Source organism: Zalophus californianus, chromosome 3, assembly GCF_009762305.2.
Source record: "Zalophus californianus isolate mZalCal1 chromosome 3, mZalCal1.pri.v2, whole genome shotgun sequence".
Lineage (NCBI taxonomy): Eukaryota > Metazoa > Chordata > Mammalia > Carnivora > Otariidae > Zalophus > Zalophus californianus.
The window spans coordinates 175937427-175964024 of NC_045597.1; the positions used below are offsets into that span (position 1 = coordinate 175937427).

Consider the following 26598-nt stretch of genomic DNA (forward strand, 5'->3'; position numbering starts at 1 on the left):
TTAAGAGTCATAGCAAAATATATCGTTATAAAATTTCCAACCAATCGCCTAAGGAAAAAATTCTAATGCTTCCCAAGATGGAGAAGATAAAACATACAAAGGATCAGGAATAGGAATAGGAATCAGACTTTTTAAATAGCACCCCTGGATGGTTGAAGATAATGGAGTAATATTTTCAAAATTATGAGGAAGAAATTATTTTCAAATTTGAAATCAATAACCAGCTGTTAAAAAAACAAAATTTAGGGGTGCCTGGGTGGTTCAGTCAGTTGAGTGTCTGCCCTCAGCTCAGGTCATGATCTCAGGGTCCTGGGATCAAGCACTGCATCCTGCTCCCTACTCAGCAGGGAGTCTGCTTCTCCTTCTCCCTCTGCCCCTCCCTCCAGCTTGTGCACGCACCCTCTCTCTCTAATAAATAAATGAATTTTTTTAAATTTAACCAAGTTAATTTGAAGATCTAACTGGCTTTATTAAATGATTCACGAATCAGGCAACATCCCATCCCATAGAGGGGAGCTCTCAGGGGCTACCAAAAAGGAAAAGTTTTTTGTTTGCTTTTTTAAGTACGCTCCACGCCCAACACGGGACTTGAACTCATGACCTTGAGATCAAGAGTCACACGCTCTACAGACTGAGCCAGCCAGGCACCCTGGGAAAGGTTTATAAAGGCAGGACAAGGAAGTCAAACAGAAAAAATGATTATTTCAGGTGAAGTCACCTTCACTTGAGGGACAGAGGGGTCTTAGTAGATGGATTACTTCATCTTCCTTTGGGTATGGAGAGGGCCCATGAGACTGATAACCTTATAGGTGCTGATCACAAAATTTCTGAATAATGGCTAAGACTATATTTCTGGCGGAGGTTGAAAGTATAATTTGGTTAAGTATTAAGGCCCAGGTTGGTGAGTTGGCCTAAGTAACACCATTTTGAGTTTCTTGTTAACACAACCCAACTACAATCCAAGTGTTAGAATAAAGATATTTTCAAATATGGGGGCACCTGGCTGGCTCAGTCAGTAGAGCATGGGACTCTTGATCTTAGGGTCCTGAGTTAGAGCCACACTTTGGGTCTAGAAACTACTTAAAAAAAAAAAGGATTTTCAAACATGCAGATTTCAGGGCACCTGGGTGGCTCAGTCGTTAAGCGTCTGCCTTCGGCTTAGGTCATGATCCCAGAGTCCTGGGATCGAGCCCCGCATCAGACTCCCTGCCCCGAGGGGAGTCTGCTTCTCCCTCTGCCTGCCGCTCCCCCTGCTTGTGTTCCCTCTCTCGCTGTGTCTCTCTGTCAAATAAATAAATAAAAATATATAAAAAATATATAATTTGGTTCAACCATCTAGGGGTGTTATTTATATAAAAATATATAAAAAATAAAAATATATAAAAAATTAAAAAAATATGCAGTTTCCAACAACATATCCCTTAAGTCTCTTCCTTAGGAAGTTACTAGAGAAGATGCTTTAGCAAACCAAGGAAGTAATGCAAGAAAAGGAAGCCAATGGATCCAGGAAGTGGGCAAAACGGCCCAAAAATAGCAGTAAGGAAAATCCCAGAATGACAACTGTACAGCAAGTCTAGAGAGCCGTCAATCCAAATTAAAACAAGAGAAAGGAGAGCTCTGGGACAAAGACTCTAGAGAAAATGTCAAACTTCTGTATTTGAGTATATGGAAAATATTGCTAGACTTTGACAGAGTCTTAGAGCACTTGGGAGAGGGGATGAGCAGTAAACTGTAGATAATACAGAAAATTTACAAGTAAGAGGGAAAAAAGGCAACAATTAAGTCTAAAAAAATGAGGGGTTGTATAAGTTAGAAGGCATGGTTGTAGTGTACTTTGGGGCTCATTGGTAAGCAGTATGTGCATACATAATAATTTAAATGCCAATTATCAGTTTCACCAAAAATCGTTACATAACTGCAGGGTGCGGGGGGCAGAAGTGAAATATCATGTTCTTAGTATGGCAGGAAGTCAACAGATAATGCTTAAAATTAACAAATCAAGAATATTACAAGCATTTGTTTCGATATATGGTTCAAATCAGAATGAATACATAAGAGTTGAAGATACTGCCTTTACAAAGTAGGCCAGGGAACTACTTTTTCCATTACAAGACTTTTAGCTTATGTATATATTTTTACATCATTCATGTGCATTATTTTAGTTCAATAAACATTAATGCTAAAATATTAGCAGATAAGAATCTGTTTTAAAGAGCTGTCTGGGCCTTGATGATAGGGGATAGTTTTTGTTCATTTTTTGGATTCTCCCACTCCCACCCCAAGAGTACATAGCAGAAAATAAATCAATGCATGTGGAAGAGACTCAACTAAGTTTGTTAGATTCTCCCTGGAGGAGGGAAAATGCAGAACAAGGCACACACCTTCAGATAAGTATGAAGGTATGTCTCTGGCAGAGGCACTGAAACGTAAGGGTGTCTGACAGAAATCAAATCATGTCGTGGCACCCAGAGGCAGCTCCCAGGCACAGAATGGAGGCATGACAAACCCAGGGAGGCCTATTCACCTAGGTGACTTCTCATTGCTTTCCTTCATTGCTCGTTTAATTATTTGTAGTTATATAATTAAGACTTGGTTTTGTTTCCATTACCAGACTATAAACTCCAAGAGGGCAAGATGTCGTCAGTATCATTCACCACTGTACCCCCAGCACACAGCCACGAGCCCGCTAAATATTGGTTGGAAAAATGAATTCGTGATGGTACTGCTAGAAGCCATTAGTGTGGCATGAAAAAGGGGCACGCCAACAAGCTGAGAGCAAAGGAGCTGGCTAGGAGAGGACAAGGGCGAGCTCCTCGCGGCGTCTCTGAAATGACACGACCGGAAGGGTAGAGCTGGACCTCTGGGACGAGCGGGCGGGAGGGGCTGGACAGTGAGGCAGGCATTGGCGAGTGACAGCTGACGATGAGACAAGCTTACAGGAGCTGGAAGTGAAGGTGCGAGGGCTATGGGAAAGCGGAAGGAACCGGGGGATGGGGTGAGGGTCGCGCATGCGCCAGCCCAGCCTCCGCGGCGTCCTTGCGTGCGCGCGCACGAGGGGTCAAAACGGAAATGGCGCCGCGGGGCCGCGCGTCCGGGCAGCGAGCGGAAGTGGGTGTGAGAGCGGAAGTGGCAGGCTGGAGCCGGGGGCTGGGCGGGGACCGGGCTTGTCGGTGAGGCGGCAGCGGTGGCGGCGGCGGCTTGGCAGGCGGGTTCAGGCTTCGGGGGCCAGGTCGGTCGGGTGGGTGGGCGTCTCCACAGTCAGTGCGTGCGAGGACGAGCGCGCGCGTCTTCCCCTTCCCTCCCACCCTGGTCCCTCTCCCCTTTCCCCTTTCCCCTGACCTCCTACCCCACCCAACCCCCCTTCTCAGGGGGCAGCAGGGCCGCTCCCTCCGTCCTTTCCTCCCTTACCCACCCTCACCCTCCCTTGTTTCTCCTTCCCCTGCCCGGGGCAGCCGCCGCCATGATCCTGCTGGAGGTGAACAACCGCATCATCGAGGAGACGCTCGCGCTCAAGTTCGAGAACGCGGCCGCCGGGTGAGCGCGCGCCCGGGGCCGGTGGGTGGCGGGGGAGGCAGAGTTGACCCCTGCTAGTCCGCAGTGTCGTTCAGTCCCCCAGACTTGGAGGGACGAGATGGGAGATCTGGCCGGGTGTGGGGACGGCCCTAGCGGGGTAAACGTGGGAGGCGACTGGGCGCGGTGGGGTGAGGGGCAGAGATGCGTGGGGAGAGGCTCGGAGGAAGGATGCGGAAGCGGCGAGTGGACCGGAGCGCGCGTGCCAAAGGGCAGGAGACCTGTGGGATGTGAGGGCAGCTGGGGCCGGAACTCTGGCCGGAGGATCCCATTGCCTTCTGCATCGAGCAGGGGACCCCTTACCTCTGTATTCCCCGTCATTGTTCTGAACCCCAAGAAAGCCCGTTTGAGATTGGGTTGGAAGGAGTTTCCAGGAATTCCCAGGACTGGAGGAGGGAAGAAGATGCAGGCCCACATCCCCGCTGGCCTTCTCGCTCCCCAGCCCCACCCCCACCTCTACGTCTAAAGGAGCTGGAGACAAGACTGAAAGACCCAGTCGTGCAGCCGGAAAAACGCGACTTGTCTAGTTTCTCTTCCCGGAACCGTACTGTTAAGACACACTGGCCATTTTGTTAACATATTTCTCAAGCAAAGCTGATAGTCTCCCCATTCACACCCGTCCCTTATCTCTCTTCTGAGGTTCTAATTTTCCTCTCCCCACCCATTTATCTTTTAAACTCTTAGACAAAACCCCTGGTCTGTGATTTTTAATGTGGTAATCCTGGCCCAGGTACACACTTAGAAGCATCCAAAGTCTATAAAGTTCTCAGATAACCTTTATCATTGGCCTTTTTAAAGGTAGGTTAGTGCATATTTCTAAGGCAGCCTTCTCTGTGAAACACAAGAATCAGTAGAAAACAGCCTCCTTCCCCAAAGCTGCTTTGCTTTTCTAATATTTAAAACGTGAGCCAAGGGTCTGGTTTTAGCTGCTAATTTTTGGTGACCTGTAGCCAGCCCCTTTGCCTCGTTTCCCCACTGTGAGGCTGGGGCTTGCCTCTTGGTTAGGCAGTTGAGGAAATAAGTGCAAACCTTCTGGTGAACTGGGAACTAGTCATAAGAAATAAGTACTTGGAGATAGGCAGATGGGAAAGGATTGGTGCAGGGGAAATTCTAAAGTGCTCACAATGAACTTGTGGCTTGGAGGCATAAAAAAAAATACTTATAACCCACTGCTTAAATTGAACATACTGTGTCTCCTGTCTGTTTTATAAGGTCACAGATTTTATCTGTAAAGTAAAGCATGGCTTTCGTTGAAGTAAGGCGTACAGTAAGCAGTAGCTACTGTTTCCTGCCAGGGGCTGCAGTTACTTATATCTGAAGCTAACTTGCTTCTTGTCTTCAGTCTCACCAGTTCCTTTGCATTTTAAATGTTTGAGTGAATCAGCTCAGAGTCTTATTTTGGGTGATCGCTGGGTACTTTTTTTGAGCAGTGTAGCACATCGGAGGAAGTTAAATTGACTTCTGCATTTTCACAGCTGAACCTCTTTAAGTGCATTCTCGAGTCCAGACTAGCAAAGAATGAGACCTGGGTGGTTATAAGCTGATCTACAAGATAAATGTCTGTTCATTTTCAAGTAGAAGCATGCCTTGTAGTGTAGAAGTACATTCACATCTATTTGTGTATTTGTGATTCCAAAATGAAGCCCATTATCCAGAACATCAGCTCTTTTCCTTTTAAAAAATTAACTCTTAACAGTTAAAAGTACCGTTTCAGAGGAATTAAAATAGGCACTCAAGTCTGGAAGCATAAGTTAGAACTTCTAAGACATTTCTTAACGAAGTATATGTTATAGCAATGTTGGATATTGGGGCAGGGCAGCAAATTTTGGCTTTTACTATGGCTTGTCTTCCCCTTGAGATGTGACTTTTAAGTGTGCTCAAAACATACTCTGCTGAAAAGCGCCCTGAAGATCTTTGAAGAGACCCTGATAGCAGCCCTAGGAGGTAGGAGGTAGGTGGGATTGCAGATGTAACACCCACCAGAAGCTGGCTTCTAAGCCCGCTGTTGAGTTTCCAGGCATACAGCGTGAGGCAGCAGCGAAGTAGTTAACGTATTTATCAAGGGGCATGGGTACTACACCAGAACTTCCAGCAAAAAATGACTAGTGTGATAATCATAAACATTTCTGGGATTCTACCAGTGCTCAGCACCAAGCAAGAACAGAGAAAGGAGGCCTTTCTGAGAGGGTCTGTTGACAAAAGTTAAAGAGGAGCTAAAGGGTGAGGTGTGTTAGAGTGGAGATGGGAGAGAAACATTAATGAAGGGGAGTAGCTTGGAGGAGAAACCCTGGAAATTGGAAAGGCTTTGCCAGTGTGGGAACCTCCTGGGAGAGGGCAGCTCCATCTGGCTTTCCGCTTCTCAGAGCAAACCAGTTGGGGAAATTTTGGTTCTGAGCAGCCTTTTCCAGAGTGAATCTCACAGTTCTGTGGTGTCCAATATAGTAGCCAGTGGCTACGTGTAGCTAGTTAAGTTTAAATGAGAAAGTGAAATAAAACTAAGTTCCTCACACCAGCCACGGTTCTAGTGCTCAGTTGCCCCCACATGTGGCTAGTAGCGGCCATATTTGGACAGCACACATGTAGAACATTTCCACTATTGCAGAAAGTTCTATTGAACAGCACTAGCACTGTTAACAGCTACTGAAAATGCGAGCATGAGATAGTCTTAAATAAAGTTTTGTGGTATATGCTTCAGAATACAGTTGCAGTAATTTTCCTCCTGAGGTTGATTTTTTTTTTTTTTTAATACTGAGGACCATCCTGCTGAATCTTGCCTATAACATCCTACTAAGAGTCTAAACTAACTTTGGGTAAAACATTTGTTAATCTAAACTGTTGAACATTTAGGCATGATCACCTTTTAATTTGGAGGCAGTTCCAAAAAAGCCTAAGATTCATTCCCAACAAATTGCTTTTTATTTTTTCCTACCACACTCCTGGGAAAAATGGCTTATTGGAATGGTTCATATATCGTCACAAAATGGTAATTATTGGTAAATTGTCTACTCGACAGCCTACACACTATGAGAATATGCTGATTAAGAAGCCATGCTCAATACTGCAAATAAGCTCATGCAGGTCTTGTCAACAGCATTGCCTTTTCATTTAGGAATTCTTACCCAGATGCCCAATTAAAACAAGTAATCTGGCAAATTAATTTAATTTTTTGTTACTATATACATACCAAGAACCTTTCAGCCTCAGAAGCTAGGCCTGTCAACTTAAGAGTCTGGAGTACAGAATTGAGGAAATGCTGTCAGATGCGAATTGCTGTTGATTTTAAGTGCATGCTGGCTCCTTGCCACAGCTGTGCATATTGTGGGGCTCTGTGGTTGTGTAGGGGGAGTGAAGCAAGCAGTACCAGTTGGGGTGGGCAAGGACTGTGGGAGGAGAAATTTGAGAAAGGAATAAATTAAATCTTGCTGATACCTTGTTCAGATTCCTGAATATGCTGCATGTGTCCTCAGAGAGACAGACTGGTTTGAAGTGATTTGGAATTGGGACATTGTTTAAACATCTAGAAGAAATGGAATGGTCTGGTTGGTCTTTTTACAGGTCATTATAGTTACACACTGTTGCCTGGCTTCTGACCTCCTTGGCACTGCTTTGTGCATGAAGCCCCAGAGCTATACTCCAGGAAACTGATGACTCCTTAAGGGCAGGGCCTATCACTTTGGTTATCTTTCTTTCCCAGCATCCTCACTGTATATATAGTTAGCTCAGTAACTATTCTCTTGGAATGGATGAAGCCAGGTGGAATGGATCTTAATTTCTTTAGGTGCTTAATTTATCACTATTCTGATACTGTGTGAATCAGCTTTTAGATCATCTTTGTTCTGCACATTTTGAGATCTGGCTTAGCAGAGAGTAGGGACCGCATTTTTTAGTCTTGGCTCAAATAGGTTGATGGGAGCCTTATAGGGGAGTTAACTGGAGAGTGATCAAAAACTTTGCGGTGAGAGATAGCCGAATTCAATAATTTCTCTCATTCAGCTCATAGAAGGGGTAAGTAGAAGAGGCACATAAATGGCCAAATGGGGAATTGGATGCATTCAGGAGTAAAAACTCCAAAATCCTTAATGAGAAAAGAGGATTGGAAAATAGTTGTCAGGAGTTCTTTAAGGATTTTAAGAATAGCTTTTGAAACCCATCTGAATGAATTGAATATGTTTTAGTGTCTTGTACTATCCAGTCAGTAATCCTGAGGACTTATCTAGCTGGTTTGTTCTAGGATTCTGGACATTACAACACTGTTCTGTTTCTCCTTACAGTGCTGACCAATTCCTGATTCTGGGAGTTAGCACAGTCCCACAACTTCTCCCAACCATGGCTTCAAAGTCTGGTCTTTTCTGACTTCACATAGAAGAAAAACTAATTTATTGATCACTGTCTATGAATTAGACACTTTGCTCTAAGCTTTGAAATCCTAACTTCATTTGATTTCAAAATGTGCCTGTGTGACAGCAGTTCCCATTTACAGCTGAGAAAACTGGGCCTCTTGGGAGTTGTGGAAGGAGTAGACATTCATTAAGCACTGTGCAGATACCCTTCACTGGTGACTTCTAACCTTATTTATGATCTGTCACACACCACATGATATTTGTATGGCACATTTGAGTAAATGGTCTAGCCTAGCGATCCTGCTACTGGGCGGCCCTGAGGGCTGTGAGGATCATTATCTCAGCATGTCTGTAACTTAGTCGCAAGACACTGGTTGGGAAACTTTCCTGTACGCATGTCATCTCAATTAGTCTTCACAACAACCTTTTAATCTTCATATTCTGGAAAAGGAACCTGAGGCTCAGCAATATCTGAACAACATTGAGTGTGGTTTATAGCCAGTAAGTGACAGGACTTGAGTTGAACAGTCAACTCTGAAGGACTTGGTTTTATTGTGATTAAACTCATTCCCAGCATCTGAAACTTTAGCAGATGGTAAACAAAAAAATAACTTAATCCATTTATCTTTTGGGCCTATTAAAGTGGTACACTTTCCCCCAGACCAGTCTTATTCCCCTCTAGCTCCATGATTTTAAACCACAGAAGTAAATAACAAACACCTGGTCTTAGAATTGACACACCATCCTGTTTGCTATATTTGACTCTTGCTATGGTCTGTTTGTTGGGGCACATGACCCACATGACCTCTCAGGAAGACTCCTTTGGACAAATGCTCTCCTTTACAGCCTGTCTTCTCTATAACCGATTGTGCAGCCACAAATAGTAAACTAAAATATTAATGGCAGTGATTTGACAAATATTCCTGAGTCAGACAGCAACCACTTAGTATAGCTCTCCTAAGCAACTTCTCCCAGTGGGGATCTGTGCTTAGGGAACTTTACATCCTAGAGAAATTCAGAATTTCAGTTAAAATGTTTATAGGTTGGGGGGGGCGCCTGAGTGGCTCAGTCGGTTAAGCTTCCAACCCTTGATCTCGGCTCAGTCGTGATCTCAGGGTCATGAGTAAAAGCCCTGCATTGGACTCCAAAAATTTTTAATGTTTACACCTTGGAACCCTAAGGTTTTTTATTTATACCTAATTTTTTTGAGGTAGGAGAGTGAGGAACTCAGTCCTTCGTTGGCTGAGTTAAAACCTAAGGATTAAAAAAAAAACAAAAACAAAAGAAAAACCCAGCCACCTACTAAGTGATGCAATATGGACTTTTACAAGCCTCCACCCTGACTTTTTGGCATAGCCACCCTTCCCCAGGAAAATATACTTCGGTGCTCCCTCCCATTGTGCAGCCTCTTCATAATTCCTTTAAGTGAGCCATAGATTAATGTTTGTGCTGCTGCTTCCTTTACTCTTGCTTTTTAGAGGTGAGGAATGGTGGTTGGCCATTCATTGTCTTTGTCTCCTGGCTGTAGTTTCAAATGAAAGATCAGAAGCAATTTAAGTTTTCATCTCGCTCTTTTCATCATATTCTGAACTCACTGCTTTTCTGTAAACCCACTTGGTGCTTCAGTTCTTAGAGTCTCCCAGAGTGATTCTCCTAAACCACACATGGATGGCTATGATGAAAGAGTAGAGTAGAACTCTGTATGTGACTTATATTGGTTGATTTTTCAACAGGGCTAACGTACACTTCATAGAAGCCAGTTTCCTGGAAGGGCATTGTGTAACATCTGCAGCGGCTTTTTAACACTCATAAACCCCCCTGTGTATTCCGTTATTTCCCAGCAACCTAGAGGGCAGCTCAGTCGTGGTGCCCTTTACAGGTAGGGGAGCGGAAGTAGTAAAAAGATGTACTTGATGTAAAAAGAAGTAAAAAAGATGTACTTGATGGTGAGGTCTTGAGCAAATTAGGCAAGGATAAATGTGGAAATGTGTGTGTCTTGTCTGCTGGTCCATAAACAAAGTGGAATCATTAGAGTCCTAGGTAGTTAGAGATAAAACCGGGGAGCCTTGGGGCGCCTGGGTGGCTCAGTCATTAAGCATCTGCCTTGGCTCAGGTCATGATCCCAGGGTCCTGGGATCGAGTCCCACGTAGGGCTCCCTGCTCGGCCAGAAGCCTGCTTCTCCCTCTCCCACTCCCCCTGTTTGTGTTCCCTCTCTCACTGTCTCTCTCTGTCAAATAATTAAAAAATCTTTAAAACAAAAAACATGGAGTCTTCCTTTGTTTCCTACCATTGGGCTCTGAGGAGAAGTGGGGAAATCACGTAAGGTTGCTTTTCATGGGAGGTTAATTGACCATTATTGTTTATAGCTAGGATGTATGTCATGCCTTCTAGGTAATAACTGAGCAGCATTTATCAAGAAGTTTCTGTACAGGCTGAGCAGGGAGCTGCACAGAAAGTATCAGGCTGTTGTCATTGCCTTCCAGGATAAGTTTTATATCTCTTCTCTTGCTTTATCTTTAGCAGTTCTATGAGGTCAGTAGGATCACTTGTATTCTCCCATTTTATAGATGAATAAGAGAAAATAAAGGTGTGCAGGTGTTAATTTGTTTGAAAACATGGTCCTGATGAAAAGCTAAAGCTGGAAAATTGGTGTCTTGACTGTTCCCAGTGATTTCACAGTGTTATTTTGTGCTATGCTTTCTATGCGGGTGCAGCACAGGAATTTCAAAACAAAACAAAACTAGGGTAGAACCAGGCAGAGGGCTTCGTGAAGGAGAGTGTTGAATACTTCGGTGACATTAAGGTAGAGGGAAAGACGTGTAGGAAGACTTAGAGATTGTCTTTGAAATGGTATAGAACTTCCTGTTTTGTTTTATGGCCTGGAATTATCCTTTCATCTTTAGTGAATTAAAACCATTCTACATTCGTTTAGCAGCTTTCCTGCTGCATGTACTACCTCCATGTCCATCACTACTGGCCTGTAGCATTTTGTAGTTCACATATGCAAATGTGCATATCATAGTCTTAAGGAATTCTGAACTGAACTGAACTGAACTGAAGCTAAGTACCAACCATGACAAAGATTCGACAGCAGCTGGAAAACAAAAACTGTATCTGTCCTGCTACCAAAAAGTATCCTCCACCTTAAGTGAGCCCAAAGGTGCCAGGTACATGAGAAAATGAGTTGTGTTCTCAGGTCAGCAGTAAGCATACGATTGGTCCAGAATGCTCTGATCTGAAATAAAGCTCAGAAGTCTTTGCAAGTCCCCTGGAAGCCAAGCAGCAATACAACTACCTTAACTAAGGGACTTTTCTTTTTGTCTTGCAGTAACAAACCAGAAGCAGTAGAAGTAACATTTGCGGGTAAGTGTCCTTACTTCAGCCCTGTTAAGAGAAGGCACAATATAAAAATAGAAAACAGAATCATTCCTAAAATAAGTTTTGAGATTTGGAGTCCTGTCCTTTGATTGTCAAGTCTTTTCGAGGTCTTTGTTTTAGATAATTATTTCATGGATTTATTGAACTGTGTAAAGTTACCTTCTGATATCTTAGAAGTTTGGGCTTACTGTTGTGGTGTAAACTCAAGTTTATTTAATTTGGAAATGCTAAATTACTGTCTTCAAGCAGTCTTCATCTCAGTTTGCCTAGCACTAGAGTAGCGGGAAAACATGGAAAATACTAGAGACCTGTTCAACAAGTCAGAGAGAGGTTACTGCTTTCTAGTTCCTGTTAAGAATTAGATATCGATACTACTCACTTGCTGTGTGGACTTTGAGGAGTTAAACAATCACCCTCTATAAAGTGAGGATACTTGACTAGACCTTGGAAGACTTTTTGCAGCTCTAAAGTGCTGTGACTGGAGGCCAGGCACCATCCGTGTCCCCTCCCACTAACCAGCAATGCCAGGTCTCCCTAAAGTGATGGCACTCAGCACCTGGTTTCAGGGACTACACAGGGTAAATCCTCTCTGTACTGAGGGAAGATAGAAGCCAAAGAGAGGGGAGGCCTGGATATAGAATAGAAGAAACTTAAGAAATAACCAAATGCAGCGTGGGGCCTTATTTGGATCTTAATTCAAATAAGACAACAGTATTTTAAAACCTTTTTTTTTTTTTGAGGCAGAATATTTGAACACTTGACTGTATATTTGATACTAAGAAGTTGTTTTTAAAAATTTAGGCATGGCAGTGGTATTGTAACTGTGTTTTTTAAAAAATCCCTCTTTATCTCTGGAGATACATTCTGAAATATTTATGGATGAAATGATGTGATGTCTCAGATTTGCTTTAGAATAAATCATTGGGAGGGGACGTCTAAATGAAAGAAGATTGGCCATGTGTTGATAATTGTTGAAGTCACATGGGGGAAACTAGGAGTCCGTTATACGTTCTATTGTAGATTTGTTTAAAATACATCACAACAAAAGCTTTTTAAAAAAAATACTTTCAGTACCAAGCTGTGATGAAGGTAAGAATAGCTTTGTAATTTTAGAAGAGAGCAAAGAGATAAGTACTTGATAGTTCTATCCCAGTGTTTTTGCTGACTTTCTGCATGGATTTAAAATAAATACCATTTTACTCATATGCCTGTTTCCAAGGAAGACCTCCTTGTGGCCTGTAACAAGGTAGGCAGGTGCTTTGAGATCTTACTTCCCATTCCCAAGTTAAGCAGTTTTATTTACTTTCCTCACAGATTTCGATGGAGTCCTCTATCATATTTCAAATCCTAATGGAGACAAAACAAAAGTGATGGTCAGTATTTCTTTGAAATTCTACAAGGAACTTCAGGCACATGGTGCTGATGAGGTATGTTCCACATCATTTTCCTTGGGACTCTTGTTTCCTCTTCACTTTATTGGCAGCTTACCACTCCTAGAAGGTCTGTGGCACTGGCCACTCTGGACAGCTTGCTCACCTAACCAGGGGCTCTTGACCCATAATGATATAAAGAAGCGTGTCTTTCAGAAAAAGCTTTAGAGCTTGTTGTTCATTACTCTAGAAATAAAGGTGTTCTCTAACCAATGAAAACAAAAACAACTTTAGTTCCCAAAAAATACACCAAAGAATACATTCTTTGATCAGTATAAAAATAGCTATCATAGGGCACCTGAATGGCTCAGTCGGTTAACATCCAGCTCTTGATCTCAGCTCAGCTCAGGTCTTGATCTCAGGGTCGTGAGTTCAAGCCCTGCATTAGGTTCCACGTTGTGGAGCCTACTTAAGAAATAGCTATCTCAAGACTGAGATGGGTTCCGTTCTATTTCTATAATATTGTAAAGCAGATATATAGCTCTGGCCTTTAAAGTTTATGGTCTTAATTTCTCATTCTGGAAATTTAAGCACAAATCTACCCTTTAAATTTTTTTATTTAAACTTCTTTAGGGCTGGCCGCTTTAAGTTTCTCTTCTTCCTTATGACTGCCTTTGGGGAAGTAAGAAAGGCTGTCCATGTATTTTGAAATTCTTGATGGCCATGCCTTATTCACTGGCCTCTTTCTATAGCTAAAGTAGCAGGTTTGGTTCCTGTTGAACTATATTTGCTCTGGGGAGAGCCATTTATGGAAGAAAGAAAATGCTGTTACACTAGCGTGCGCACGTTGTGGTTGGGTCTCAAAGCAGGAAGTATGACTCAGTTCCTGAATCAGTTTTCAGATATCTTTTAGTTTTAACAAGCTAGGTTCTCCTTAATCTGGTGAATGAAGATAACGGCCATTTCTATTTTCTTTCTGATTAAGAGCAGTAGCTTTTGAAATATTTAAAATTTATGCAGTGAAAAGGCTGTTTGCAATAAAAAAATCAAGATCCATCTCAATAATATTTTGGTATTGGGTGGGGGGATGGGTTAGCCTGGTGATGGGTATTGAGGAGGACACATTCTGCATGGAGCACTGGGTGTTATGAACAAACAATGAATCATGGAACAGTACACCAAAACAAATTATGTAATATATGGTGATTAACATAACAATAAAAAATTAAAAAAATAATATTTTGGTATTAAAACCAAAATTGGTATTAAATACAGTCCCAAGAGTCATAGGCAGTCATTTTTCTTAGTTATTCATATGCAGTTGATCTGTCCCAGCAGTTCAAGGGAAGAGCCAAAACCTTTTGTGATTTGCCTCATAAGTTCAATGGAAGAAGAGATGTTTAGAGAATTTGTATTCAGGGTGATTTTACCTGAAAGAAAAGCTTCAGGAGGAAGACCTAGTCTCATAAAACGTATGAAGGATCATTCTATAAAAGTTAGTGGCTGGGCGCCTGGGTGGCTCAGTCGGTTAAGCGACTGCCTTCGGCTCAGGTCATGATCCTGGAGTCCTAGGATCGTGTCCCGCATCAGGCTCCCTGCTTAGCAGGGAGTCTGCTTCTCCCTCTGACCCTCTTCCCTCTCGTGCTCTCTCTCATTCTCTCTCTCTCAAATAAATAAATAAAATCTTGAAAAAAAAAAAAGTTGGTGGCCAACTCTTCCCTTTACCAGATTAAGTACAAAAGGGAACAAGTGACCGTTAAAGTGGCCCCGCTTTTGATTAACCATAAAATGACTACCTGAAAAGAATTGTTAAAGCTTTGAACAGACAACCCAAAGTTATGTAATCGTTCTCCCCAGACAGTCCTCTCTCTTTAAGATGCAGGCACAATGATAATAATAATCTTTGGAAGTGAAAGAAAGCGTTAAAGCTAGATTTCTTAAATCTTTCCAGTCTGTGCCTTCTGCACACTGGAACTCCACAACACAGTGCTATTCTTGTAGTTCCCACAGGGTCAACCAACCAACCCCACCCTCCCAAGTGGGTGGAGCAAGTTAACACTCACAGTTTTGGAGCAGAGTACATAGTACTCTGTACAGAGTGCACAGTAAAAGGCTCTCTGGGTTGGTTAAATAGTGACCAGCCTGTGATAACCAGAGGAAGCTTGCTACTTTGCCCAGGCCCTTTTTCAAGGCAGAAAGCCCCTGCTGCTAGGGTGGGGAGGTCTGATGGTGAGGACTGATGGGGTGCCTCCACCCATCTCCTGGGGTCAGGTTGGAAGAGGGGGCACTCAGTGGAAAAGTGAATCATGGTTAAATGTGCAAGTGAAATCAACAGGGAAGCGTTGGCTGGTTTTGCCAGGTGGAAGGAGCAGAGTAGTTAAAAAGGGTATGTTTGGCTCTAAGAACCTTTCAGATCTCAAAATATTAAGTTTGGAATTAAACTAAATCTTAGGAGCTATGTTTTTTTCTTCCACATCTAATTTCCCCTTCCTCCAAGTACCCAGAGTGCACATGGTACAGTATTGTAGCTCAGAGATATCATGCTAGTTAAAATTCTTCTGGGATGTGCCTGTTATTCCCCCCACCCCAAGACTCCTTAGGAGAAGTGGTATATAGTACACCTAAAGGTGAGATCTCTCTGTGCCACCAACAAACTCTGTGACCTTAACCTCTCCCTTCAGTTCCTCTTCTGTAAAAGAGATAACCTTAACAGTGGCTGTATGGTCACCAGATCGGAACTGCATGTGGCATTACTTGTCATTTGCCTGTATACAAACAAGTGTGCTCCCAGTCGGGCGTTGAGGTCTGTTCTGTTTCCATAGTTTGCAGATAGAGAATTTCTTCCAGCTGTAGGAAAGTGGTAAAATAAATATGTGGAATATTAAAGAGTATTTAAGAATAGAAAGGAGGGTGCCTGGGTGGCTCAGTCGTTAAGCGTCTGCCTTCGGCTCAGGTCATGATCCCAGGGCCCTGGGATCAAGCCCCACATCGGGTTCCCTGCTCGGCAGGAAGCCTGCTTCTCCCTCTCCCACTCCCCCTGCTTTTGTTCCCTCTCTTGCTGTCTCTCTCTCTCTCTCTGTCAAATAAATAAATAACAGAAAGGAAAGAACCTCACCATGTGATAATTTTTTCAAATAGGACATAAAGTACATGGTTTGCTGCTGCGGGTTTTTTTTGTTTGTTTTTTAATATCTAGAGGGTGCATGGGAAGTAAGATTAGAAAAAAACCTCAATATTCACTCAGCTCTATTTATTGCCATTCCCCATATGCAGGCATGAGTGGGTGCAGAGACCAGAGCCTGCTCACATGGAGCTCCCCTCTAGGACTACCTGCATTAGCACTAGTAGTCCCCGCTAGGACTACCTGCATTCCATCTGGCTGATGGAATCCTGTAAAACCTGCATATGTAACTCTTACAATTAAAACAAAATTTAATGCTTTTATTCACTTTTAATTTGGTAACTTGTCATAGATTAAGTGTCCCCCCTTTTTTTTTTGGTATCCCAGAAAATTCCAGAGGATCATTAGTGTGTTTGTGGTGAGATAGTGTTGAGAAATTGAATAAATGTCTAGAGACAACCCTGCAGCCTGTTGTACTAATCTTAACATACACTGTTACATACATGGACCTCCGTTTTCCCTTGTGAAATAGTGACGACACCTTCCCTCCCTATGTATGTTTTAATGAGAGTTAAGAATAAGCCATGCCTGGGACGCCTGGGTGGCTCAGTCGTTGAGCGTCTGCCTTCGGCTCAGGTCATGATCCCAGGGTCCTGGGATCGAGGCCGCATTGGGCTCTCCCCTCAGCAGGAGGCCTGCTTCTCCGTCTCCCACTCCCCCTGCTTGTGTTACCTTCTCTCCCTGTCTCTCTGTCAAATAAATAAAATCTTAAAAAAAAAAAAAAAGAATAAGCCATGTCTGTTTTGCCTCTTACACATACAAAGACTACTAAATACCAAAAAGTTATTAAGTTCTGATGGCTGTAATGTTTATTTTTTTCTATCATCAGATAGCTGCTTTTTTCTTCTGCTTAATGTAGCCTATATAACATTTAAGTCTGAACTAGTCCTTCCAAAAGATTTGTTTCTTAAACTGTCAGCCTAGGAACAGTTTCCACCAGGTAAAGCAATCGCTCTGACAGAGAAATAGGAAGGTGTATAAACGGTTCTTGTTTTATCATTTACTCCCCAAAGCTGGAGAGTAGCCAGCAGTAAGTATTGGTTTGGGGGGAGAGACATTCAGAGAGTACTGCCTTCTGTGGGCCCACCAGTAAATAAATGGCTGTGGTTCAGTGATCTCTTGTCTTTTGTCATAAAACTCATGATGAGCTAAATAATTTTAAGGCTTGCAAGATAAGCAGACTAACTGGAATCTCTTCCCAGCAATTCTGGCTTTATCTCTTCACTCACCTGGGTTACTGGTTTGGCCTGTACTTAGTTGGTAACTAACATCTACTCTGACTTGGATTTAACATCTTTTGCACTCTTGAAAACAAAAGTGATTGTGTGCAATGTACGATATATGGGAGGAGAACAGAGAACATACAAAGGGTGTGACCACGTCCTAAAAGAGTAAAAGATGAGCTTGATTGAAAAACCGATCGTAGATTAATCTTTTGGATTTTTTTTTTTTTAAGCAAGATTTTGTGGGGTTTTTTTTTAAGATTTTATTTCTTTATTTGAAAGCAAGAGACAGCATGAGTAGGAGGCGGAGGGAGAAACAGACCCCCTGCTGAACAGGGCTCAATCCTAGGACCCTGAGATCATGAACTGAGCCAAAGGCAGATGCTTAACTGAGCCACCGAGGTGCCCCTAACCTTTTGGATTTAATCTCAGTTCCATGAGTGACTTGCTTGGGAGCTCAGATATATCTGCTTCCCCTTGTGTCTTCATTGTCCCATCCACCAAATGAAAAATTCTGTCTTAGAAGAAGCATGGCAAATACAGTGCTTTAAAAATAATGACATTATCGGGCGCCTGGGTGGCTTAGTTGGTTAAGCAACTGCCTTCGGCTCAGGTCATGATCCCAGGGTCCTGGGATTGAGTACCACATCGGGCTCCCTGCTCAGCGGGGAGCCTGCTTCTCTCTCTGCCTCTGCCTGCCACTCCCCCCTGCTTGTGCTCTTTCTCTCAGTCAAATAAAGAAATAAAATCTTTTTTTAAAAAAATAATGACATTATCATGACCTTTGGATTAACATTTGTTTTTGTATTTTCTAGTTATTAAAGAGGGTGTACGGGAGTTTCTTGGTAAATCCCGAATCAGGTATGTAGTAATGTGAGCAACTGTGGAGTGACATGGGAAGAGACCTGTCCTGTTTGTACTCTGCTTTCTTTAACCAAAGCATTTCGTTTAAATATTGTTCATTTTACAAATATTTCTGCCTGAGCCCAGTTCGCACTTTAATCCTCTCCATAAAAATAGTTTTTAAGGGGCTTTACTTTGTCCAGTAATGGTACACAGTGTGGTTTGCCGAACTGATGTGTGTCATTTTTAACACTTATGTGGTGGAGCCAAGTAACTTGCAACCAGTGAGCCACTTTGGTTTGCTCATGGTGATTACAATGCCTTTTGAGACTGAGCAAACATTGATTTTCACCTTAGCCCCCAGTAGCACCATTTTCTGTACTTTGCACTTTTGGAGAAGGAAACACAACTATTCTCACATATTCAAGGAACAAAAATTTCAGCCCCCTTTTTAACCCATTCTTCTAATAAAGAATAAATAGCCTCTTTGCAGCCAGAGGAATTGAAAAGCACCATGGCCTTCCTTGATTACAACAGCTATGTTCCTACTGCTTTACAGGAAATTTAAAGCAGAAAAACGGAACATTGTTTTCATCTTTGTGAATAAGTGGTAGCCTCAAATTCTGAAGCATTTAGCTGGGCCCCCTGATGAGGACCAAGTGGTTAAGTTCCTTTGAACATAATATTACTAGCATTTTGTTTCTGTGGTACTTCGATTAGCAAATTGTTCTAAGAAGGAAGTACATCTGTCTTTTCACAGCTGTTACTTTTGCTAGCTTATTTCCTCCCCCAACATTTTTGTGTGGTTTTTGTTTGCTTATTTGTTGTCATTTTTATAAAGTGACATGCCTCACCAGTCCCAATAGAAGACCTTCCCCTGTCTTCTGTATGCTGTGGAAACAAAATATCAAATACAGAAAGAGGTCTTTCGGATGTAACTTGTTACTAGGAATACTGTAGGTGGGAGCATTGACTGCAGTCCATAAAGAATACTAGAATGTTTTTCATCCCCAAATTGATGATTAAAGTATATCGAGAAATAAAAACCAAAAAATAAATAACACTAAGATTTAAGGGGAATCAAGGAATTTCAGAGAGAGAAGAAGGAAGAAACAGAACTAGAACGGAAAAAGTTGTGTTGGAACTCTTGGGCATACTTTACCCAGCTCAGATCCTACAATCTATCAGAACCACTGGAGTGCTTATGTTTCTGTCCCTGGGCCTTTTCTTCCACTTCCTGCTAAAAGCACAGGCCATTGCCAAATTGCAGACCTTGTGTTCATACAAGTGTAAAGTATAAAAACGTGAAAGTTGTGTGTCTCCTCCTGTTTTTCTCTGGGTTTGTCTAGGCAAGTTGTCCAGGCCATACTAGATTTTTACTTTTAATCCATCCTCAGTATGTTTCTCTTCATCATATCAAAGCCTTACTTAGAGTCTGACTTTAGCTATAGTTTTACTTAGTTTTATTGGCTTCTTAAAACTAACAAACCTCAACTATATATTTTCATTTTCTGTCTAATCTTTAATCCTGTAGTCTGTTTGCCTATCTGGTTTTCAGGTACCCAAAATGGAATGATGATTGATATTATTTAATATTGGAGTGCCAAAAATATGTTAACACAATCTAGAACAGAGATTTAGATAGCCCATGTTCTCTGTGAAGATGAATCCAACAAAAACAGACTTCAGGAATGCTCTTGGGAAAAAATTAAATAGTGACAAAGTATAAATGTTTAAGATATTCCATACAGTTCTGGTAAAATTATTCCCAGCAGTTACCCAGACTATGAAATGATCCTCAGTGATGTACAGATACCCTTGAGCAAAGCCGCCTCTAGGCTTTTTGGCGTGTATCAGTCGTTTGATTAACTACTCAGTTGTCCTAACCGTGGTTGCTGGAACTCGTACTCAGCATGCCGTAAAGAGGGGGAGTAGTGTGCAGTGGTCAGCGGACTTGGCTTCGGGTCCCATTTATTGATGACCTACTGTGTTCTGGGTGCTTTAAAATACTTAACGCTCTCTCAGTTTTCCCACGGGCCTCCCCCAGGAATTAGAGAGGTTAGGTAGTTTGTCCAAGGTCACAAAGTGGCGAGGCCAGGATTTGGACCCCGTTCTATTCAACTCAAAATAGAGTTGCTCACACCTGTATATCGTGCTGCATTTAGCACGGCACTCTGCTCCTTTGAACTTGTTTTCCCTCTAAAATGGGAATAACTGTATATGGCTTGCCTACTTCAAAGAATTCTTACAGAGATCAAATGAAGTAAAATATTTTAAAACACTGAATTTTTTATAGCGTTTACAAGTAAAAGCTATTGGGAAGGTACACACGTGTACACACACACACACACACACCTTTTTAGATTTGTCCATACCTTGCCTCCTCCCACAAAGGGTTTGTGATGGTATGTAAGGGGTTTTTGGTTTTTTTTTAATCAAAAAGCTACCCAGTGCTGATTTACGTTAGCACTTGGCAGTTAAACCAGCAGAGAAAAATATGTAACTTCTATTATTATAGCTTGATAGCATACACAAGTGCCCCCTTCACTACTGTGTCTAGAACACTAAATTTCTACTTAAAAGTTCCTGGATTATGGTTTCTCCCTATTCCTTATTTGTAATCAGTCATCTTTGATATTGATTCAAATTTTTGCATAGCATTTGTTAATTAGCTATATATATTTACAGTGGTTTTATAAGAAAGTTTTATCTTACCTCATTTGCCATTTGAGGCAGATGGGAATGGATAGCAATCTATCTCATTTAAAAGTATGGACACTGAAACAAAATAAAATGTCATTAGAACCTGCAGTTTTTTGGTTTTGTTCCTAATAGAACCACTGTTTTTTTTGTTTTTTGACTTTTTTCCCCTCTCCAGGGTACAATGTCTCGTTGCTATATGATCTTGAAAATCTGCCGGCATCCAAGGATTCCATTGTGCATCAGGCTGGCATGTTGAAACGAAATTGTTTTGCCTCTGTCTTTGAGAAATATTTCCAATTCCAAGAAGAGGGCAAGGAAGGCGAGAACAGGGCAGTTATCCATTATAGGGATGATGAGACCATGTGAGTATAGAACCTGGTCCTAAAGCCTGGGTGTGGCTATTACATGCCCTTACTGAAAGATACACGGTTAGGTCAGACCTTAAGCTCTATTGTGTGAATCCCACTAACATGTCTTTCTCATAAAATTGTTTAAGCCAGGATGTAGATGACAGAGGAGAAAAGGGGGCCATTTCTGCTGATCTCCAGATATCAGAAGTTGGCAAAATCTGAAAGGGGAATCCAGTGCTTTCCTTTAAGGCACCACTATTGAAGGTCCCCTTCAGTCACACAGCCTGGGTAACGAGGAGGGAGGGGGGACTGTGCATTCTGTGTGTTTGCAACTCTTGGATCATCTACATAGTAGGATTCTCCTAGTATATAAAGAAATTTTTTAAAGTGAAGTTCTTAGAGTTATTAATCCTAGACTCCATGTCCTACCACACAGACAAGTCAGTACCAGCTACTCAGGGTGATTTTCCTCTCCTTCCTCTCTTAGGGCATGCATGTGTTATACTGACTTTGTTGGCCATACATACTGAGTCTCCCTTGGCATGCCTTGTTTTATGATCTAAGAGATTTAGGACTTTACCCACCTACTTCACTTTGGAGATCAAGTTCTTGACAAAGTCTCATGCTGATTCTGTACTTCTTACCTCATGGGTTTTGTTCCCCTCAGGTACGTTGAATCTAAAAAGGACAGAGTCACAGTAGTCTTCAGCACAGTGTTTAAGGATGATGACGATGTGGTCATTGGAAAAGTGTTCATGCAGGTATGGATCGGACGTCTTATGGGGGGACACCATGATGGTGGTTTATACCTTGGCACCGAAACACACCATGACCATAGAAGAGAGAACTGGCACTCTGAGGGTGCCAGCACTTGTTGAAGATTTCATTAAACAGCTCCCACCAAACTCACTGCGTGTAGTTTTTCCTTAGTGCCTTTAGCCTTTTGCAGGACTGGATTGGACTGGAGAGAGAATTGAGGATTAAACATACTTATGGTATGACTGAGTTTTAAGCACCCTTGCTGCCATAGGGTCTTCAATTTAAAGCTTAGTCATGTTTCCTACCCTCTTGTGTTTCCTGCAGTTTCTGGCACGGTCCATTCTTGGCTTGATTTAGTCCTAAAGTCTTCTCAGAGCAGAATCTCTAGAGAATTCCTAAGTAGTAGATAGTACATCAGTAGGGTAGAGTCATTGAGCAGACAGCGAGGCAAATTGGAGTTTGCCTGAGGTCACCATAGAACGCCTCCTTCAGAAGCAGCTCACCTACCAAGAAGAGGAACGGGGCTCAGTGGGACATTTTGTAATTGGATTTCTGGTACAGTTGGACTCCAGTCTGATACAGTACCCCATTGTGGCATTGTCATGCTGTCTGCTAACCAGTTGCTGGCTCTAAGATAATGAGAGCTTGTCGTTGAAGTGATAACCAGGCTGATTTCTTCCGAGATGGCTCAGCATTTAATATGTAGTACAGTGGTTAAATTTTCCAACACCTTTTGTACGTTCATCGTGTTGCTTGGCAGGGTGAAGAGATTTAAGAATTCTGGGACAGAATCTTTTTTGCTACATGGAGCTGAAAAATGGTTGTGCCTAATGTAGTGAGGATATTTTATGGGTATTCTCTCTTAAGCGGCTAGGAAAATAAAGTGAGAGCCTCAATTTCATCCATCTTTAGTGGCTTTTTGTGTTTAGTCTAATTAATCAGAAACTCTAATTTTGGAGCCACAATGCAGAAAAATTGGGATATTGACACTTAGCATTTGAGAGTACTAAACTTTGAGAGAGAGAGAGAGAGAGAGAGAGAGAGAGTGTGTGTGTGTGTGTGTGTGTGTGTGTGTGTGTGTGTGTACACATATATAGACCTATATCTTGGGTCCTAAATGTAAGCTTCCAGACAGGCATTTCATCTGTTTTTAGGCAGAATTGACAGGGGAATTAAATGCAGTAGCTTAGAAATTGGGCTGAATCCAGACTGACAAACTAATTTTAAAAGCTATGAAGTATATATTTAGATTTGGCTGGTTTTTTACCAGTCTTGTTCCATTTTATGCTTTAAACGGACCTTATCTTGGAGAGCTTACAGGAGATTTGTTCCTTAGAATATTGTGTATTTTTTTGCATATGAATTTAAACTCCTCCCTCAAAATACATGCAGTAGGGCACTGGTCTAAAAGGGAAAAGAAAGTCTCCGCATTTTTGCACTGACAGTATCTGTAGTTAGTGACTGGACTGGCACCATGCAGCCCCATCTGGTGTCCAGGGATGTGGAAGGGCTGTGCTCGGGAAGCCATCTGCCTTGCCTCCTTCTCCACAGAGTCGAAGGCTGGGGCAATTTATTTGAAATGACCTTAGAAACTTGGGCTTATTTTGTTAGATTTTACGCCAAAATAAATCATCTGAGACTTTTCCTGGACTTCGTTATTTTAAATTCCTAGAACAGTGAATGTCTAGCACAGAATGGTGGGACCCAGGGACACTGTTAGAAGTTCCTCCAGGTCACTGACCTGCTTGCTGTGGGCCTTTATGGGTTTTCCCCTACCGGCGTGGACCTCCAGCCTGGTCAGAACACGATTCCTGCTTTGGTAGTCAGCAGGCCAACTCTGAGGGGTGCTTCCTGCCTTTAGGAAAAAGATGGAGTTTCCATGCGCCACTCACATGGATATTTTAGTGTTTGCCTTTGGTGCATTATCTTTGTCAGCATGCAAGCTGAGCACTAGAGAAAGTCTGGTAGACACCATGTCACTGCTCATTCTGTGAAAAGCATTAGGAACAATACAATTTTGGAGATTAGAGTATGGTGAACTAGAATATTTTTCATATTTTTAGATCTTAACATCAGCCCCATAACCAAGAAAAGTTAAACAGAGACCGCTGGTTTCTGTATGTTCAGGGGTAAGACAAGCAGTCTGCCTCTCAGGCAGGTGTGAAGATAGGATGTTGAGAACCCTGTCTACCTGGACGCCTGTGTGGTTATAACTGTAGGATGTTTTCCTGAAGTGGGAGCACTGAGTCAGTCAGGAGCTTTAATAGATACTGCCAGACCCTCCTCCACGGAGGTTGTACCCTTTTGCCTCCCACCTACAATGCATGAACGTGCCCAATTTCCCAGAGTATGTTGTCAGACCTTCAGATTTCTGCCAATCTGATAGATGAAAAATGGTATCTGCATTCTCTTGGGAATGAGGTCCAAAATCTTTTCTTATGTTGAAGGCTATTTATTTTTCTTCCTGTGAGATGTCTCTATCCTAACCCATTTTCTATTGGGTTACTAATCTCTATTTCTTTATATACTAGAGAGATTAAGATTAGCCTTTTATCTATGGTAGGAGTTGCACATATTTTTTCCAGTTTGTCATTAGAGTTTGTGGGGGTTTTTTTTCCCCTCAACGCAGAAGCTTATTTTCACATAGTTAAGTCAGTCTCTTCTGTGGCTCCTAGATTTTGAGTCGTAGTTAGAAACTCCTTTCCTACTCCAAGATTGTAAAGAAGGGTACCTGTATTATTTCTTAGTATTTTTATGGTTTCATATTTTACACATAATCATTGGTTACCTGTTTGTGGAGTTTTCTCCTGGTATATGGTATGAAAGATGCATCCATCATTTTTTCTAAATGGCTACCCACTGGTCTTGGTAGCCATTGTTTCAAGGCCCATGATTATACTACCAATTTAAGATGCTATCTTTATCATATACTCAGTTTCTGTGTATACTAGGATTTATTCTGAATTTGCTATCATAAATTGTGCTTTGATGGAAGAGAGAAATAGTATTGTGATACTCAAAAGACATCCTAGTTGGAGGAAGAAAAAAGAGGCATCATTGTTGACACGCACAGGACAAAGACCCTAATGAAAAAGGAGAACTGTTTGGGTGGGTTGGTTGATTTGTTTCTTAAGTTTTATTTTAGAGAGCGTACCAAGAAGAAACAAAGACAGGACAGCACGGAGAGGATAGACCCAAATCAGAAGTGCATTTTTAACCAGATCCACATGTGTCATTTTCCGTACACAGAACTGATGGAAGCCACGCTAATAGGTCACCATGGGTTTACATTCACCCATCTGGGTATGAATGCCAACAGGTACCAGTGATTTGGAGCCTTTGAGAAACTTAGTAACACAAGAAAATGCTGGCAGTTACTATCTGTTCTATATTCTCTGCTCCCCCCCCCCCCCGGGAGGGGGGGCTAAAGAGTAAAAATAAAAAGTGAGAAAACCTCCCAACCCCTTTGCAGAATGAAAAGTAATGTTTTCTAGAGAAAGGTAATCTCAGAAGCTTTGCTTTAGGAATTTCCATTTTGAATGATCTTGACTCCTTCCGTACCTTTCCAAATATTTTTCATTTGAGAAACAAAAGATAAGGGAGCTAACCTAACCTGGCTGTGTTAGTTTATCTTCCACCAAGCTTTAGAAGCCAAGCAGTGCCAGCTCAGGAGGCAGGGTGGTGGAGCAGGTGAGATCCCAGACTGGGCGTTAGAACTGCTCAGATGTTATCCTTTGGCCACTAATTTGCTGAGGGCTTGGTGCCCTGTGCCCATTCTTCCTGCCTACAAATGGAAGCATTGTTCCTGTCCCTTCCTTTACAGTGCGACGGCTGTAACTCAGAGTAGAAAGTGCTTACTTTCATTGAACAAGCCATGTGCTAGCCAGCCTCTGAAGGAGGAGGAATGAATACAGAGTAATAAAGGAGGATCCTTGGCTTGCAGAGCTTACAACCTGGTAGGGAAGCCAGATGCATTAGTGAATAGTAAATTGCCATAGTAGAGACTTAGAAGACATGGGAACTCCCAACGAGATGGCAGCCAGCTACCCGAGTCTATTGGAGATGGCAGGATAGAGGTCATAGCTGAGCAGCAGTAAAAGAGCATTGCAGACCAAACAGCCCTGTAAGCATGCTTTCGGTACTCCTAGAACTACCTAGCCCTTGGTTCCATCCTTCGGCTATCACTCAGTGAATTTGGATCACCCTGTTTTACTGGCATTGCTGGATAATCTAGTTCTATTCTTGCAGGCTGGGTTGAGACAGGGATCCCTTGTATCACTTTGGTATGTACAAAGGAATGTATGCATTAGAAAAGCTTGAGGTTTGAAGATTAAAACATAGAGGGGAATGGCCTGGTTTTTACATCCTCATTTTCCTATCGTTTGATGAGGGTGGAGACGTTTTTGTTATGGATGATGAGCTCTTAGGCAGAGTGGTGGTGATTGAGTCTATAGCCATTCAAGACCAGAATTAACAGTCAGGCTTTCACTTCTCATGTCACACAGCCTCCTCCCCTCAGCGAACCCTAAACAGCTTCTTTAACTTCCATTGTCTTCTGCCCCCAAGAAGGGCTTACATTTAGTCTAAAGTTCTGATTGGTGGATTCTAAACAGTAAAGGTCTAAGATACCTCCATGAAACAGGACTTGTGCAAAGGTCCAGAGCCCTGAGAAAGCCTGGTTTTCAAGAAAGGGGAAGAAGCAGAGATGGGGGTGGGAGGGGTGAGAAATGGGCCAGCTCATAAGGGGCTTTCAGGCAAAGATGAAAGGAGTTAAGATTTTATCTTGAGTCTTAAGCAAGCTAGAGCCTAGGTTCCATGCACCCTGAGATTTTCAAGATTTCCTGATAAATACAGGCTCTTCACATGAAATCAAAAGAAAC

The 26598-nt window shown here is 42.3% G+C and overlaps 1 protein-coding gene across 2 annotated transcripts in view; it reads left to right on the forward strand.

The window, feature by feature from the left end:
• Positions 1 to 3080: 3080 nt before the first annotated feature.
• Positions 3081 to 26598, forward strand: part of ARPC2 (actin related protein 2/3 complex subunit 2) — a 29282-nt gene continuing 5764 nt past the window's right edge. The window contains exons 1-7 of one of the 2 annotated variants that reach the window (XM_027588957.2): positions 3081 to 3229; positions 3453 to 3534; positions 11240 to 11274; positions 12604 to 12716; positions 17879 to 17924; positions 20785 to 20971; positions 21627 to 21720. In XM_027588957.2, the coding sequence (XP_027444758.1) occupies positions 3461 to 3534; positions 11240 to 11274; positions 12604 to 12716; positions 17879 to 17924; positions 20785 to 20971; positions 21627 to 21720 (549 nt within the window). In that variant the 5' untranslated portion in view covers positions 3081 to 3229; positions 3453 to 3460. The remainder of the gene's footprint in view (positions 3230 to 3452; positions 3535 to 11239; positions 11275 to 12603; positions 12717 to 17878; positions 17925 to 20784; positions 20972 to 21626; positions 21721 to 26598) is intronic. The other variant, XM_027588958.2, reaches the window with a different exon arrangement.